The sequence below is a fragment of the Thalassophryne amazonica genome, chromosome 5, assembly GCF_902500255.1.
Source record: "Thalassophryne amazonica chromosome 5, fThaAma1.1, whole genome shotgun sequence".
NCBI lineage: Eukaryota > Metazoa > Chordata > Actinopteri > Batrachoidiformes > Batrachoididae > Thalassophryne > Thalassophryne amazonica.
In genome coordinates this window covers 129,104,989-129,119,164 of record NC_047107.1, presented here as the reverse complement: position 1 = coordinate 129,119,164, position 14,176 = coordinate 129,104,989, and the positions used below count along the sequence as shown (strand labels likewise).

Sequence of the window (14,176 nt, the reverse complement as noted above, 5' to 3'; positions counted from 1 at the left end):
AGATTAAACAGCTAACAGATACAGAAAAACACCGCTGTGCTCCGGAACAGGAAGTGATACAATACCGCAGTGAGAGCCAACCACCAGTAGAGGCAAGCAAGAGTCAAGTGCACCAGTCAAGCAGGTGCACTTGACTGGTGCACTCACCCCCCAAACACTGCAAAGACAACAAAACAACCCCCAAACATGCAACAACCCATAAACACTGCAAAGACAGCAAAACAACCCCCAAAACACACAACAACCCCCAAAACACTGCAAAGACACCAAAACAACTCCCCCAAAACACACAACAACCCCCCAAACACTGCAAAGACACCAAAACAACCCCACCAAAACATGCAACAACAACCCCCCAAACACTGCAAAGACAGCAAAACAACCTGCCCAAAACACGTAACAACCCCCCAAACACTACAAAGACAGCAAAAAAACAAAAACAAACCCAAACACGCAACAACACCCCCAAACACTGCAAAGACAGCAAAACAACCCCCCCAAAAACATGCAACAACAACCCCCCAAACACTGCAAAGACAGCAAAACAACCCCCCAAACACTACAAAGACAGCAAAAAAAAACAAAAACAAACCCAAAACACGCAACAAGAACCCCCCAAACACCACAAAGACAGCAAAACAAAAATGTTCATGCCACACAGACTGCTCCACATCATTTGCACTGGACAGCTGCCTCGCTTCGTCCTCACCTCACAGACATGACAGGCTGTTCCACGATGCCTCCACAAGACAGCCACACTGTTCATCGTTGATGGACTCCCGTGGTGACTGTCAGCACTCTAAGATCCACTGCCACTCCAAGTTCCCCTGACTCTCATGCCTGCTCGCACTGCCCCAACTGCCGCGCCCCAGCGGAATAGGCTTTATACCACCGTGATGCTCACGGAGGACCACAACAGCCTCCCTGTGACGGCCTGTTTTCACATATTGAAATGGTGGACAAAGACTTTGTGGTCAACACAGGCGGCGAAGCTGGGCGCTCTTCAGCTGACCGCCTCAAGCTCAACAGACTCATGGAGGTGTACCAATTCTCCTCCACGGGGGTGTGCCCGACTCAACAGGTGCCCCCACAGTGGAGGTCTACCGCTCTATTACACCACCATGCCTCTGACACCCCGGTACGGATGACTCAGTGTGGCCGGATTACTCGCCCGCCCCTCCATAACATTTATTATTTTCGTTATGGTGAATGAATTCTTGTAGTGATCTTTCATCACATTTTGCACAAAATTCACCATAACCAAGTGATCCCCTGTCTGTTAACACATGCAGGACATGAAACACAGTGTCTCATGTCCTGCATATGTTACCACGCAGAACCGTGCATACTGAGTTTCCTGTGTAATTCCGTCAGTGCCCCTGTGGGATACGCAAATTGATGTCTGCCAGCGGGACCCCTGCGTGGATTCTACCCTAGTGATCTGTTAGCTGTCATGTGTCCTGATAGCTGTCACGTGTTCTGTTAGATGTCAAATGTTCAAGGTTCCTGTTGGGTCTTCCTGGATACCGTAGCAACCACGAGGCACACCATATGTCACCCCATCAGGCAGTCCCCTACTTGAATTCACATCAAGGTCATCAAATGTCCACCTCAACTGCACACCTAAGTTAATGTTACCAATACCACATATTTACAGCTTTGTTTACAAACATCAGTGAGGTAAATAAACAGTCAAACACTTTTTTAAATAATATGAATAATGCTTTGTTTGGTCAACAGTTGTTTTTGGCGTTAGCGTAGTTTAGCGTCTTCCTGTACCTCGGTGGGGGCATGTCACTCTGGTCAACATGTGACCCCTTTAATCTGGAAACAGTAGTTACATGTGTAATAAACACTGCAGTACTTTCTGAGGTAACGGACCAGCAGGACGTCGTTCCTGATGATGAACAGCTGCTTGGTCCACTGTCCGAGCCACTTCCTCCTCCACAGGTAGCCACAGAGGCGGGACTCCAGGGCGGGTCTTAGGCAGGGCTGAGAGGGCACTCCATTGGATATAGTGAGCTCTGTCCTTCACAAGCTCCTCCCCCTCGCCATCCTCATCATCCTCCCCGTACGACTCATAGTGGCTGCTGTCCGACTCGCCTTTCTCTGCACGAAAGAGGTTTTCATGATTTTATTCTGAAAATCTGGAACTGGAAAGTAAAAAACGTAAGTTTGTGAGAATGTTCACACCTGTGTTTGTAGTGCTGTGTCAGGTATGAAAGGCTCCGCCTCCTCATATGTATCTTCATCATCGTCACTTCCAAGACCTCCTGGTGGGAGGGCCACTGTAGGGCCCTGAAAATGACATCACAGGAAAAGGGAAGCCATGACAAAGAAAATGCTTTTGTGGAAACTCACAATACGCTACTACAGTTAGTAAACTCACAATACGCTACTACAGTTAGTAAACTCATACTACGCTACTATACAGTTAGTAAACACATACTACGCTACTATACAGTTAGTAAACACATACTACGCTACTATACAGTTAGTAAACTCACACTACGCTACTACAGTTAGTAAACACATACTACGCTACTACAGCTAGTAAACATACTACGCTACTACAGCTAGTAAACACATACTACGCTACTATACAGTTAGTAAACACATACTACGCTACTATACAGTTAGTAAACTCAGACTACGCTACTATACAGTTAGTAAACACATACTACGCTACTACAGCTAGTAAACACAGACTACCATACTATACAGTTAGTAAACACATACTACGCTACTATACAGTTAGTAAACACATACTACGCTACTATACAGTTAGTAAACACATACTTACGCTACTACAGTTAGTAAACACAGACTACACTACTATACAGTTAGTAAACACATACTACGCTACTATACAGTTAGTAAACACATACTACGCTACTACAGTTAGTAAACTCATACTACGCTACTATACAGTTAGTAAACACATACTACGCTACTACAGCTAGTAAACACATACTACGCTAGTACAGTTAGTAAACTCATACTACGCTACTATACAGTTAGTAAACACATACTATGCTACTACAGTTAGTAAACTCATATTACGCTACTACAGTTAGTAAACACATACTGAATATTCCATTAACTTTAACTAGTAATGACTTCATGACTTTCTTTGCTAACAAAATTTTAACTATTAGAGAAAAAATTACTCATAACCATCCCAAAGACGTATCGTTATCTTTGGCTGCTTTCAGTGATGCCGGTATTTGGTTAGACTCTTTCTCTCCGATTGTTCTGTCTGAGTTATTTTCATTAGTTATAAGTAATTAAACCATTACTTAAAAGCCATCACTTGACCCAGCTATCTTAGCTAATTATAGGCCAATCTCCAACCTTCCTTTTCTCTCAAAAATTCTTGAAAGGGTAGTTGTAAAACAGCTAACTGATCATCTGCAGAGGAATGGTCTATTTGAAGAGTTTCAGTCAGGTTTTAGAATTCATCATAGTACAGAAACAGCATTAGTGAAGGTTACAAATGATCTTCTTATGGCCTCGGACAGTGGACTCATCTCTGTGCTTGTTCTGTTAGACCTCAGTGCTGCTTTTGATACTGTTGACCATAAAATTTTATTACAGAGATTAGAGCATGCCATAGGTATTAAAGGCACTGCGCTGCGGTGGTTTGAATCATATTTGTTTAATACAATTTGTTCATGTAAAGGGGAATCTTCTTCACAGACTAAAGTTAATTATGGAGTTCCACAAGGTTCTGTGCTAGGACCAATTTTATTCACTTTATACATGCTTCCCTTAGGCAGTATTATTAGACGGCATTGCTTAAATTTTCATTGTTACGCAGATGATCCCAGCTTATCTATCCATGAAGCCAGAGGACACACACCAATTAGCTAAACTGCAGGATTGTCTTACAGACATAAAGACATGGATGACCTCTAATTTCCTGCTTTTTAACTCAGATAAAACTGAAGTTATTGTACTTGGCCCCACAAATCTTAGAAATATGGTGTCTAACCAGATCTTTACTCTGGATGGCATTACCCTGACCTCTAGTAACTGTGAGAAATCTTGGAGTCATTTTTGATCAGGATATTCATTCAAAGCGCATAAAACAAATATGTAGGACTGCTTTTTTGCATTTACGCAATATCTCTAAAATCAGAAAGGTCTTGTCTCAGAGTGATGCTGAAAAACTAATTCATGCATTTATTTCCTCTAGGCTGGACTATTGTAATTCATTATTATCAGGTTGTCCTAAAAGTTCCCTGAAAAGCCTTCAGTTAATTCAAAATGCTGCAGCTAGAGTACTGACGGGGACTAGAAGGAGAGAGCATATCTCACCCATATTGGCCTCTCTTCATTGGCTTCCTGTTAATTCTAGAATAGAATTTAAAATTCTTCTTCTTACTTATAAGGTTTTGAATAATCAGGTCCCATCTTATCTTAGGGACCTCACAGTACCATATCACCCCAATAGAGCGCTTCGCTCTCAGACTGCAGGCTTACTTGTAGTTCCTAGGGTTTGTAAGAGTAGAATGGGAGGCAGAACCTTCAGCTTTCAGGCTCCTCTCCTGTGGAACCAGCTCCCAATTCAGATCAGGGAGACAGACACCCTCTCTACTTTTCAGATTAGGCTTAAAACTTTCCTTTTTGCTTGAGGGACACCACATTTACTGACTGTATAAATGTTAGTCACAAAACCAAACGTACCTCAGGAAGTGTGCTGACGAGCGTGAGACCTCACCCCCTCCTCTTTCACAGACCATGCATCAAACCTGGACGTTCTCTGCATCCACTGATGGGAGATGGCGCTAGAGACGACGATCTCACCTGTCTGGTCACAAGGTCGAGTCTCTGGCAAACAACACACTGTGCACTCCAGACTTAAATGCCACCATGTTCCAATCCTGTAGATGCACCACAGCTGTGAGTCCTGACGAGCTGCACGTGATCAGCCTCAGGTGATCAGGGTGAGGTCCTGATAACTCAGCTACACAGCCACTCAGTCCCAATGCGCACCACCTGGAGGAAAACCAAAAGACAGAAACAGAAGACACACAAAAGCCAGCCAGGCACGCCAGCCACAACAGCACCCCACCCTCACGGGAAGCCTCCCGCGACCACACAAACCTGGCCCAGGAGAAACACCCCCTCCAGGGACCATGGCTGGAAACCGTATCTGCATTCGTCTTCCAACAGAATCTTCATTTAACAGAACGGTTGATGTCTTCTCCTCTGGCTGCATCTTTGCCTTTGTTTCTGTCAGTCACTTAGCACAGGTGTGGCCAGGAGTTCTTAAACCTGTGCGTCAGCCTTTGTCCAACCATGTTCAGTCTGATTAGTCATAAAACAAAAAAGACAAACACAAAACCAAACCCCCCCCCTCCCAGAGGACCGTCCCATCAAACCCCGGAAGGGGAGAAAGAAAAACAACCCAAACTTAAGCTTGCAAATAACAATGCTAATACCCCCCCCCCCTCCCCAGAGGACCGTTCCATCAAACCCCGGGGAAGGGGAGAAAAGAAAAACAACCCAAACTTAAGCTTGCAAATAAAATACTAACACCCCCCCCCCCCCAACGACATGTAGGGACCAACCCCCCCAGAGGACATCCTGCCAGCTCCAGGAGTAATAACCACAGCCGAGCTCCCTCTGGGATCCAACGTCACTCACGGGGACTCCCAGCGCCTCCCAGAGGACCATTCCATCAACCCAGGAGATGCCTCCCCTCATGACCAACGGACCCAGCCCGGGCCGTCTATGGCTAGATGGACCCACAGCCCTTTCCCCCCCAGAGGACACCACAGTCACACCCTGAGGGCGGAAACTGGGGGTAAAAACAAAAGGAAAGAAAAAAAACATACAAACAAAACAACCCCAACCCCACCCCCTTGGCGCAGTGGAAACTGGAAGCACGTCCAGCGTCACCAACCATGACTATACCCCAGAAGCCAACCGGGAGGAGTGGAACAGCGGTTATGGCAGACGGCACAAAACGGCGCCACTCCTCCGACTTCCAAACCAGCCACCAGCTGCGGGTATATCCCACTGCCCCAAACCTCAGCCACGCCGATGGCAGACGGCTCAAAGGCGCGTGAAGCCGGAGGTGGAACAGGGAATCAACAAACAAAAACACCCCCCCCCCCCACGTGCAGAGGTTACCTGGAAATGCCCAGCATAACCAAACTGCACCACTCCAGCAACGCCGACAACCTACGGCTCACACGGCTGGAGCCAGAGGAGAAGAGAGGGAATAACAAGAAAATACCCCAAACCCCCCCCCTCCCCTCCCGGGTGCAGAGGTTACCTGGGAAACGTCCAGCATAACCAAACTGCACCACTCCAGCAACGCCGACTCTACGGCTCACCCGGCTGGAGTCAGAGGAGAAGAGAGGGCATAACAAAAAACAAACAAAAAAAAAGAAAAAACAACCCAATTACCCCCCCCATCACCCCCAGGGGACCGTCCCATCAAACCCCGGGAGGCGAAACCAAAAGAAACAAAAAGAAAGACCAACAGACTAACATAAAGTTGCGGGTCCTTTTCATGCTCCAAACAGAACTGCAGGGTCACGACCCCAGACACTAAATAGTGTAAAAAATAATCCCACACAAAAACCAACTCAAAAAACACCCACACAAAATGAACTAACACAAAACTAATAAGTGATTTATACCGTCAAGCTCAAACAAATGGAACACACCTGTTCCAACTTAAGAGCTTGACGGTAATGTGACTCAGTCACCAACAGAGGGAGCCAGAGTGCTAAAAATGAAAAACCCCCTTTGGTGACAGAGAAAACAAACGAGCTGCTTTTCTGTGCGCAGCTGTGTGCAACACACAACCAAAAATGTGATTCAACTAAATACACCAGAGCTGACACAACAGACGCAGTAGCTATCATTACCCGGGGAAAGGGGCTACGACTGTAACACAGGAAGCACCGCGACCCGTGCCACAGAGCTCCGCCGTGCGTGTTCACCCATTACAGACCCACTCCTGCAGCTCCCGTTTAAACCTCTTATCCGGTCGAAGTGTGACGCGAAGCCGTCGCCAGTCACACTCCACCACGACCCACGGATAAGGCACACACAGGAACACGGCTGCATGAGCGCTCAAATCAGTATTCAGTAATGGGTTCTCCAACGCGCACCATCCGGGCGGAGAGCACCCGCAACTGATCCGGATAACTTCTGAACGTCTGCTGCGCCTTCCCGGCGCGTTACCGTCTCTGCTACCGCTGGGTCCGTGATGTTTGGCCAAAGACTACTGTTATGTGTCGGACGCAGCCCGAGAACCGACCAGCGTTTGAAGGACCCAGTATGAAATAAGCAGAGCACGGTACAAAGGATAACTGAGTTTAATAAACATAACAGTGAAGTGATACGAAACAACAAAAGAGTGTGCGGTCTGGCGTGGTGGATTACAGTGCGCTCCCAGCAGCGCTAACGGTCCGGAGCCAGAAAACTGTTCTGACCCAAGGACCCCGCCGACACCCCCCAGGTGGCCGCGACAAACCGAGTCTGTGAAAGAAGAAATCATTATGTGAGTCCACACTCCACACACAGAGAGACCGCTCAAAGGTGTACAAACAGCAAACACTTCCTGGCTTAATTGCAAATCAGCTTCCCACCCTGCAGGCATAGAACACCCCGTTCACAAAACTCCACTGCAGTGGAAGCTGATTTAAACGACTAACATACAGCTCAATATATAAGGTGTGAGGGACACACATTTACTGACTGTATAAATGTTAGTCACAAAACCAAACGTACCTCAGGAAGTGTGCTGACGAGCGTGAGACCTCACCCCCTCCTCTTTCACAGACCATGCATCAAACCTGGACGTTCTCTGCATCCACTGATGGGAGATGGCTCTAGAGACGACGATCTCACCGTCTGGTCACAAGGTCGAGTCTCTGGCAAACACACTGTGCACTCCAGACTTAAATGCCACCATGTTCCAATCCGTGTAGATGCACCACAGCTGTGAGTCCTGACGAGCTGCACGTGATCAGCCTCAGGTGATCAGGGTGAGGTCCTGATAAACTCAGCTACACAGCCACTCAGTCCCAAATGCGCACCACCTGGGAGGAAAACCAAAAGACAGAAACAGAAGACACACAAAAGCCAGCCAGGCACGCCAGCCACAACACTGCCAGCAGTACCGGATCTGACAGCTGAAGTAGAGGCCACCTGGGGACTCGGGACATGGCGGCTTCGATTTGCTGCAGGTCTTCGTTGGCGGCGGAACCTTGTGGGCCCCGGCTCTTCTCTGGATAGGCGTCTCCTACCCTCGGACCTGCCCACACGTCACCTGTTGATATTTGTAATTGACTGTCTAAAAATAGTATTCGACCTGTTGTGCACATTTGCCACAATAAATTGTATTTATTTGACTACCCATTGACCGTTCATTTGCGCCCCCTGTTGTGGGTCCGTGTCATTACACTTCCCCAACAAAACTGACATCAACAGAATCCAAATCTGGCTTTTCTGGATCCGGTGTTCAACAATCACCAGTAGGGGGCGACAATTAACTTCAATTTCTCTGGCAGCTGAGGGAGAAGTATGAAGGTGGAACTGCTCCCAGGTTAGTTTGGTCAATTCCTGTTTTTCTACAGTTTCGGTGACATCGAGTAAAAACTCTCGAGTCTTTTCAGGGTTTAGTGTCCTAGTGAACCCGAAATACTCAGAAATTACAGTTAGTAACCCGAGTAAGCAAAGAACAGCTGCAGACAGTTTGCTGTTGTTTTCCTTTTCAGGGGAAATGTGTAAAGCTGCTACTTGTAACCCACATTTTCCTGAAAGTATTTCACAATAAAAGCTTTTCGACATCATCATTTTTTTTAAGAAATTCATAGTCTCATTTGCATCACTATCATTAACAAGAAAACAGGACTTAGCTGACATCAAGGTTTTCAGAAATATATATAAACATCTTCAGTGTGTGTTTTCAGAAGTCCTTTAGGTGCACATTCTATCACATGTGACTAGCGGAGGTGACGTAGTTGAAGCGGAGCTCAACTCTTGCCTGCATTTTAGCTTGAACGTCAAAAATTTTAAGCATGTAGAAAATTTTTCCAGGACCGTGATGAATGTCAGCATTGCTCGACTGACATTGACTTAGCTCCTGTGCAGTCTGGAAGACTTCACCGCTGGTTGACGTTAATTAATTTTTCACTATCTGTCGGCAAACACTGGGCTCCATCGGAGTGTGAATGTACCATACAAACTGTATGGTGTTAAACATCTGAAGTCTGAAAACCATTATCAGGAAAAGTAACTTAATCAGTCTGATGCTACGCTAACTCCAGCGTCAGCCTGAGGGAACATAATCGGGGGGGACTTCCTGTCACATAGTCATTTGGGTTTAGGTCACATGAAGGACTCTCAGGAATGTGTCAGTGAGAATGGACACAGAGTGTTTGCTCCAGCCTCACCACGCAGGACAGCGACTGTTCCGCCCTGACTGGACACGAACCACCGGCGTGAACCACGTCCCCTCCGGCACTCCCTCCTCAATCACCTGGACACACAGTGCATAATGAACACAAAGAATGAGTAAAACAACCAGAAATAAGTGAGCTGAGTTGATGCTGACCCTCCTCCACTCCTCGGCCTGCTGGAAGCTGCCGTAGCCCAGAACCAGAGTGTCAGCGCCCAGCAGCAGCAGTTTGAGTTGGTGCTGGATCTTCCTGTTGTTCTTGGCCTTGTAGACCAGCTGACAGAGCAGGTTCAGTTCCAGCTGAGGCAACAGGTCCTGAGCACATTTATAACACTGACAGACACACAACACAACACACTGAACCACACATAGACCAGGACCAGAACCACACTGCCAAGACAGCAAAACAACCCCCAAAACACACAACATCAACCCCCCAAACACTGCAAAGACAGCAAAACAACGCCCCAAAATACACAACATCAACCCCCAAACATTGCAAAGACAGCAAAACAACGCCCCAAAACACCAACAACCCCCAAACACTGCAAAGACAGCAAAACAATGCCCCAAAACACACAACATCAACCCCCCAAACACTGCAAAGACAGTAAAACAACGCCCCAAAACACACAACAACCCCCAAACATTGCAAAAACAGCAAACCAACGCCCCAAAACACACAACAACAACCCCCAAACATTGCAAAGACAGCAAAACAACCCCCCAAAGCACACATCAACCCCCAAACACTGCAAAGACAGCAAAACAACCCCCCAAAACACACAAAACCCCCCAAACACTGCAAAGACAGCAAAATAACCCCCCAAAACACACAACAACCCCCAAACACTGCAAAGACAGCAAAACAACCCCCCAAAAACATCAACCCCCAAACACTGCAAAGACAGCAAAACAACCCCCAAAACACACAACATCAACCCCCCCAAACACTGCAAAGACAGCAAAACAACCCCCAAAACACACAACATCAACCCCAAAGACAGCAAAATAACCCCCCAAAACACACAACAACAACCCCCAAACACTGCAAAGACAGCAAAAACAACCCCCCAAACACACAACATCAACCCCCAAACACTGCAAAGACAGCAAAACAACCCCCAAAAACACACAACATCAACCCCCAAACACTGCAAAGACAGCAAAACAACCCCAAAACACGTAACAACCCCAAACACTGCAAAGACAGCAACCCCCCCAAAACAAGCAACAACAACCCTCCCAAACACTGCAAAGACAGCGAAACAACCCCCCCCATACACACAACAACCCCCAAACACTGCAACGACAGCAAAACAACCCCCAACCACATGCAACAACCCCAAAACACTGTAACGACAGCAAACAACCCCCCAAAACACACAACAACCCCCAAAACACTGCAATGACACCAAAACAACCCCCCCAAAACATGCAACAACAACCCCCAAACACTGCAAGACAGCAAAACAATGCGCCCAAAACACACAACAACCCCCAAACACTGCAAAAGACAACAAAACAACCCCCAAAACATGCAACAACCCATAAAACACTGCAAAGACAGCAAAACAACCCCCAAAACACACAACAACCCCCCAAACACTGCAAAGACAGCAAAACAATGCGCCCAAAACACGCAACAACAATCAATCAATCAATTTTTTTATATAGCGCCAAATCACAACAAACAGTTGCCCCAAGGCGCTTTATATTGTAAGGCAAGGCCATACATAATTATGTAAAACCCCAACGGTCAAAACGACCCCCTGTGAGCAAGCACTTGGCTACAGTGGGAAGGAAAAACTCCCTTTTAACAGGAAGAAACCTCCAGCAGAACCAGGCTCAGGGAGGGGCAGTCTTCTGCTGGGACTGGTTGAGGCTGAGGGAGAGAACCAGGAAAAAGACATGCTGTGAGGGGAGCAAGATCGATCACTAATGATTAAATGCAGAGTGGTGCATACAGAGCAAAAGAGAAAGAAACAGTGCATCATGGGAACCCCCCAGCAGTCTACGTCTATAGCAGCATAACTAAGGGATGGTTCAGGGTCCACCTGATCCAGCCCTAACTATAAGCTTTAGCAAAAAGGAAAGTTTTAAGCCTAATCTTAAAAGTAGAGAGGGTGTCTGTCTCCCTGATCTGAATTGGGAGCTGGTTCCACAGGAGAGGAGCCTGAAAGCTGAAGGCTCTGCTCCCATTCTACTCTTACAAACCCTAGGAAACTACAAGTAAGCCTGCAGTCTGAGAGCGAAGCGCTCTATTGGGGTGATATGGTACTACGAGGTCCCTAAGATAAGATGGGACCTGATTATTCAAAACCTTATAAGTAAGAAGAAGAATTTTAAATTCTATTCTAGAATTAACAGGAAGCCAATGAAGAGAGGCCAATATGGGTGAGATATGCTCTCTCCTTCTAGTCCCCGTCAGTACTCTAGCTGCAGCATTTTGAATTAACTGAAGTCTTTTTAGGGAACTTTTAGGACAACCTGATAATAATGAATTACAATAGTCCAGCCTAGAGGAAATAAATGATGAATTAGTTTTTCAGCATCACTCTGAGACAAGACCTTTCTGATTTTAGAGATATTGCGTAAATGCAAAAAAGCAGTCCTACATATTTGTTTAATATGCGCTTTGAATGACATATCCTGATCAAAAATGACTCCAAGATTTCTCACAGTATTACTAGAGGTCAGGGTAATGCCATCCAGAGTAAGGATCTGGTTAGACACCATGTTTCTAAGATTTGTGGGGCCAAGTACAATAACTTCAGTTTATCTGAGTTTAAAAGCAGGAAATTAGAGGTCATCCATGTCTTTATGTCTGTAAGACAATCCTGCAGTTTAGCTAATTGGTGTGTGTCCTCTGGCTTCATGGATAGATAAAGCTGGGTATCATCTGCGTAACAATGAAAATTTAAGCAATGCCGTCTAATAATACTGCCTAAGGGAAGCATGTATAAAGTGAATAAAATTGGTCCTAGCACAGAACCTTGTGGAACTCCATAATTAACTTTAGTCTGTGAAGAAGATTCCCCATTTACATGAACAAATTGTAATCTATTAGACAAATATGATTCAAACCACCGCAGCGCAGTGCCTTTAATACCTATGGCATGCTCTAATCTCTGTAATAAAATTTTATGGTCAACTGTATCAAAAGCAGCACTGAGGTCTAACAGAACAAGCACAGAGATGAGTCCACTGTCCGAGGCCATAAGAAGATCATTTGTAACCTTCACTAATGCTGTTTCTGTACTATGATGAATTCTAAAACCTGACTGAAACTCTTCAAATAGACCGTTCCTCTGCAGATGATCAGTTAGCTGTTTTACAACTACCCTTTCAAGAATTTTTGAGAGAAAAGGAAGGTTGGAGATTGGCCTATAATTAGCTAAGATAGCTGGGTCAAGTGATGGCTTTTTAAGTAATGGTTTAATTACTGCCACCTTAAAAGCCTGTGGTACATAGCCAACTAATAAGATAGATTGATCATATTTAAGATTGAAGCATTAAATAATGGTAGGGCTTCCTTGAGCAGCCTGGTAGGAATGGGGTCTAATAAACATGTTGATGGTTTGGATGAAGTAACTAATGAAAATAACTCAGACAGAACAATCGGAGAGAAAGAGTCTAACCAAATACCGGCATCACTGAAAGCAGCCAAAGATAACGATACGTCTTTGGATGGTTATGAGTAATTTTTTCTCTAATAGTTAAAATTTTGTTAGCAAAGAAAGTCATGAAGTCATTACTAGTTAAAGTTAATGGAATACTCAGCTCAATAGAGCTCTGACTCTTTGTCAGCCTGGCTACAGTGCTGAAAAGAAACCTGGGGTTGTTCTTATTTTCTTCAATTAGTGATGAGTAGAAAGATGTCCTAGCTTTACGGAGGGCTTTTTTATAGAGCAACAGACTCTTTTTCCAGGCTAAGTGAAGATCTTCTAAATTAGTGAGACGCCATTTCCTCTCCAACTTACGGGTTATCTGCTTTAAGCTACGAGTTTGTGAGTTATACCACGGAGTCAGGCACTTCTGATTTAAAGCTCTCTTTTTAGAGGAGCTACAGCATCCAAAGTTGTCTTCAATGAGGATGTAAAACTATTGATGAGATACTCTATCTCACTTACAGAGTTTAGGTAGCTACTCTGCACTGTGTTGGTATATGGCATTAGAGAACATAAAGAAACCAACAGGGACTTAGAAGAGAGAGACCTAATGTTTAATTGACCACATTTAACTGTTTTAGTCTGTGGTGCAGTTGAAGGTGCTATATTATTTTTTCTTTTTGAATTTTTATGCTTAAATAGATTTTTGCTGGTTATTGGTAGTCTGGGAGCAGGCTCCGTCTCTACGGGGATGGGGTAATGAGGGGATGGCAGGGGGAGAGAAGCTGCAGAGAGGTGTGTAAGACTACAACTCTGCTTCCTGGTCCCAACCCTGGATAGTCACGGTTTGGAGGATTTAAGAAAATTGGCCAGATTTCTAGAAATGGGAGCTGCTCCATCCAAAGTGGGATGGATGCCGTCTCTCCTAACAAGACCAGGTTTTCCCCAGAAGCTTTGCCAATTATCTATGAAGCCCACCTCATTTTTTGGACACCACTCAGACAGCCAGCAATTCAAGGAGAACATGCGGCTAAACATGTCACTCCCGGTCTGATTGGGGAGGGGCCCAGAGAAAAGTACAGAGTCCGACATTGTTTTTGCAAAGTTACACACCGATTTAATGTTAATTTTAATGACC

At 45.5% G+C, this 14,176-nt stretch overlaps 1 protein-coding gene across 1 annotated transcript in view; it reads right to left on the bottom strand.

The window, feature by feature from the left end:
* The window catches only part of si:dkey-220o5.5 (actin filament-associated protein 1-like 2), a 69,052-nt gene that overhangs the window by 32,026 nt on the left and 22,850 nt on the right, over positions 1-14,176 (bottom strand). The window contains exons 7-12 of the mRNA XM_034169622.1: positions 9,584-9,760; positions 9,423-9,508; positions 8,500-8,653; positions 2,194-2,298; positions 2,053-2,107; positions 1,882-2,003 (exon numbers count right to left, since the gene is read on the bottom strand). Of these exons, the coding sequence (XP_034025513.1) occupies positions 1,882-2,003; positions 2,053-2,107; positions 2,194-2,298; positions 8,500-8,653; positions 9,423-9,508; positions 9,584-9,760 (699 nt within the window). The remainder of the gene's footprint in view (positions 1-1,881; positions 2,004-2,052; positions 2,108-2,193; positions 2,299-8,499; positions 8,654-9,422; positions 9,509-9,583; positions 9,761-14,176) is intronic.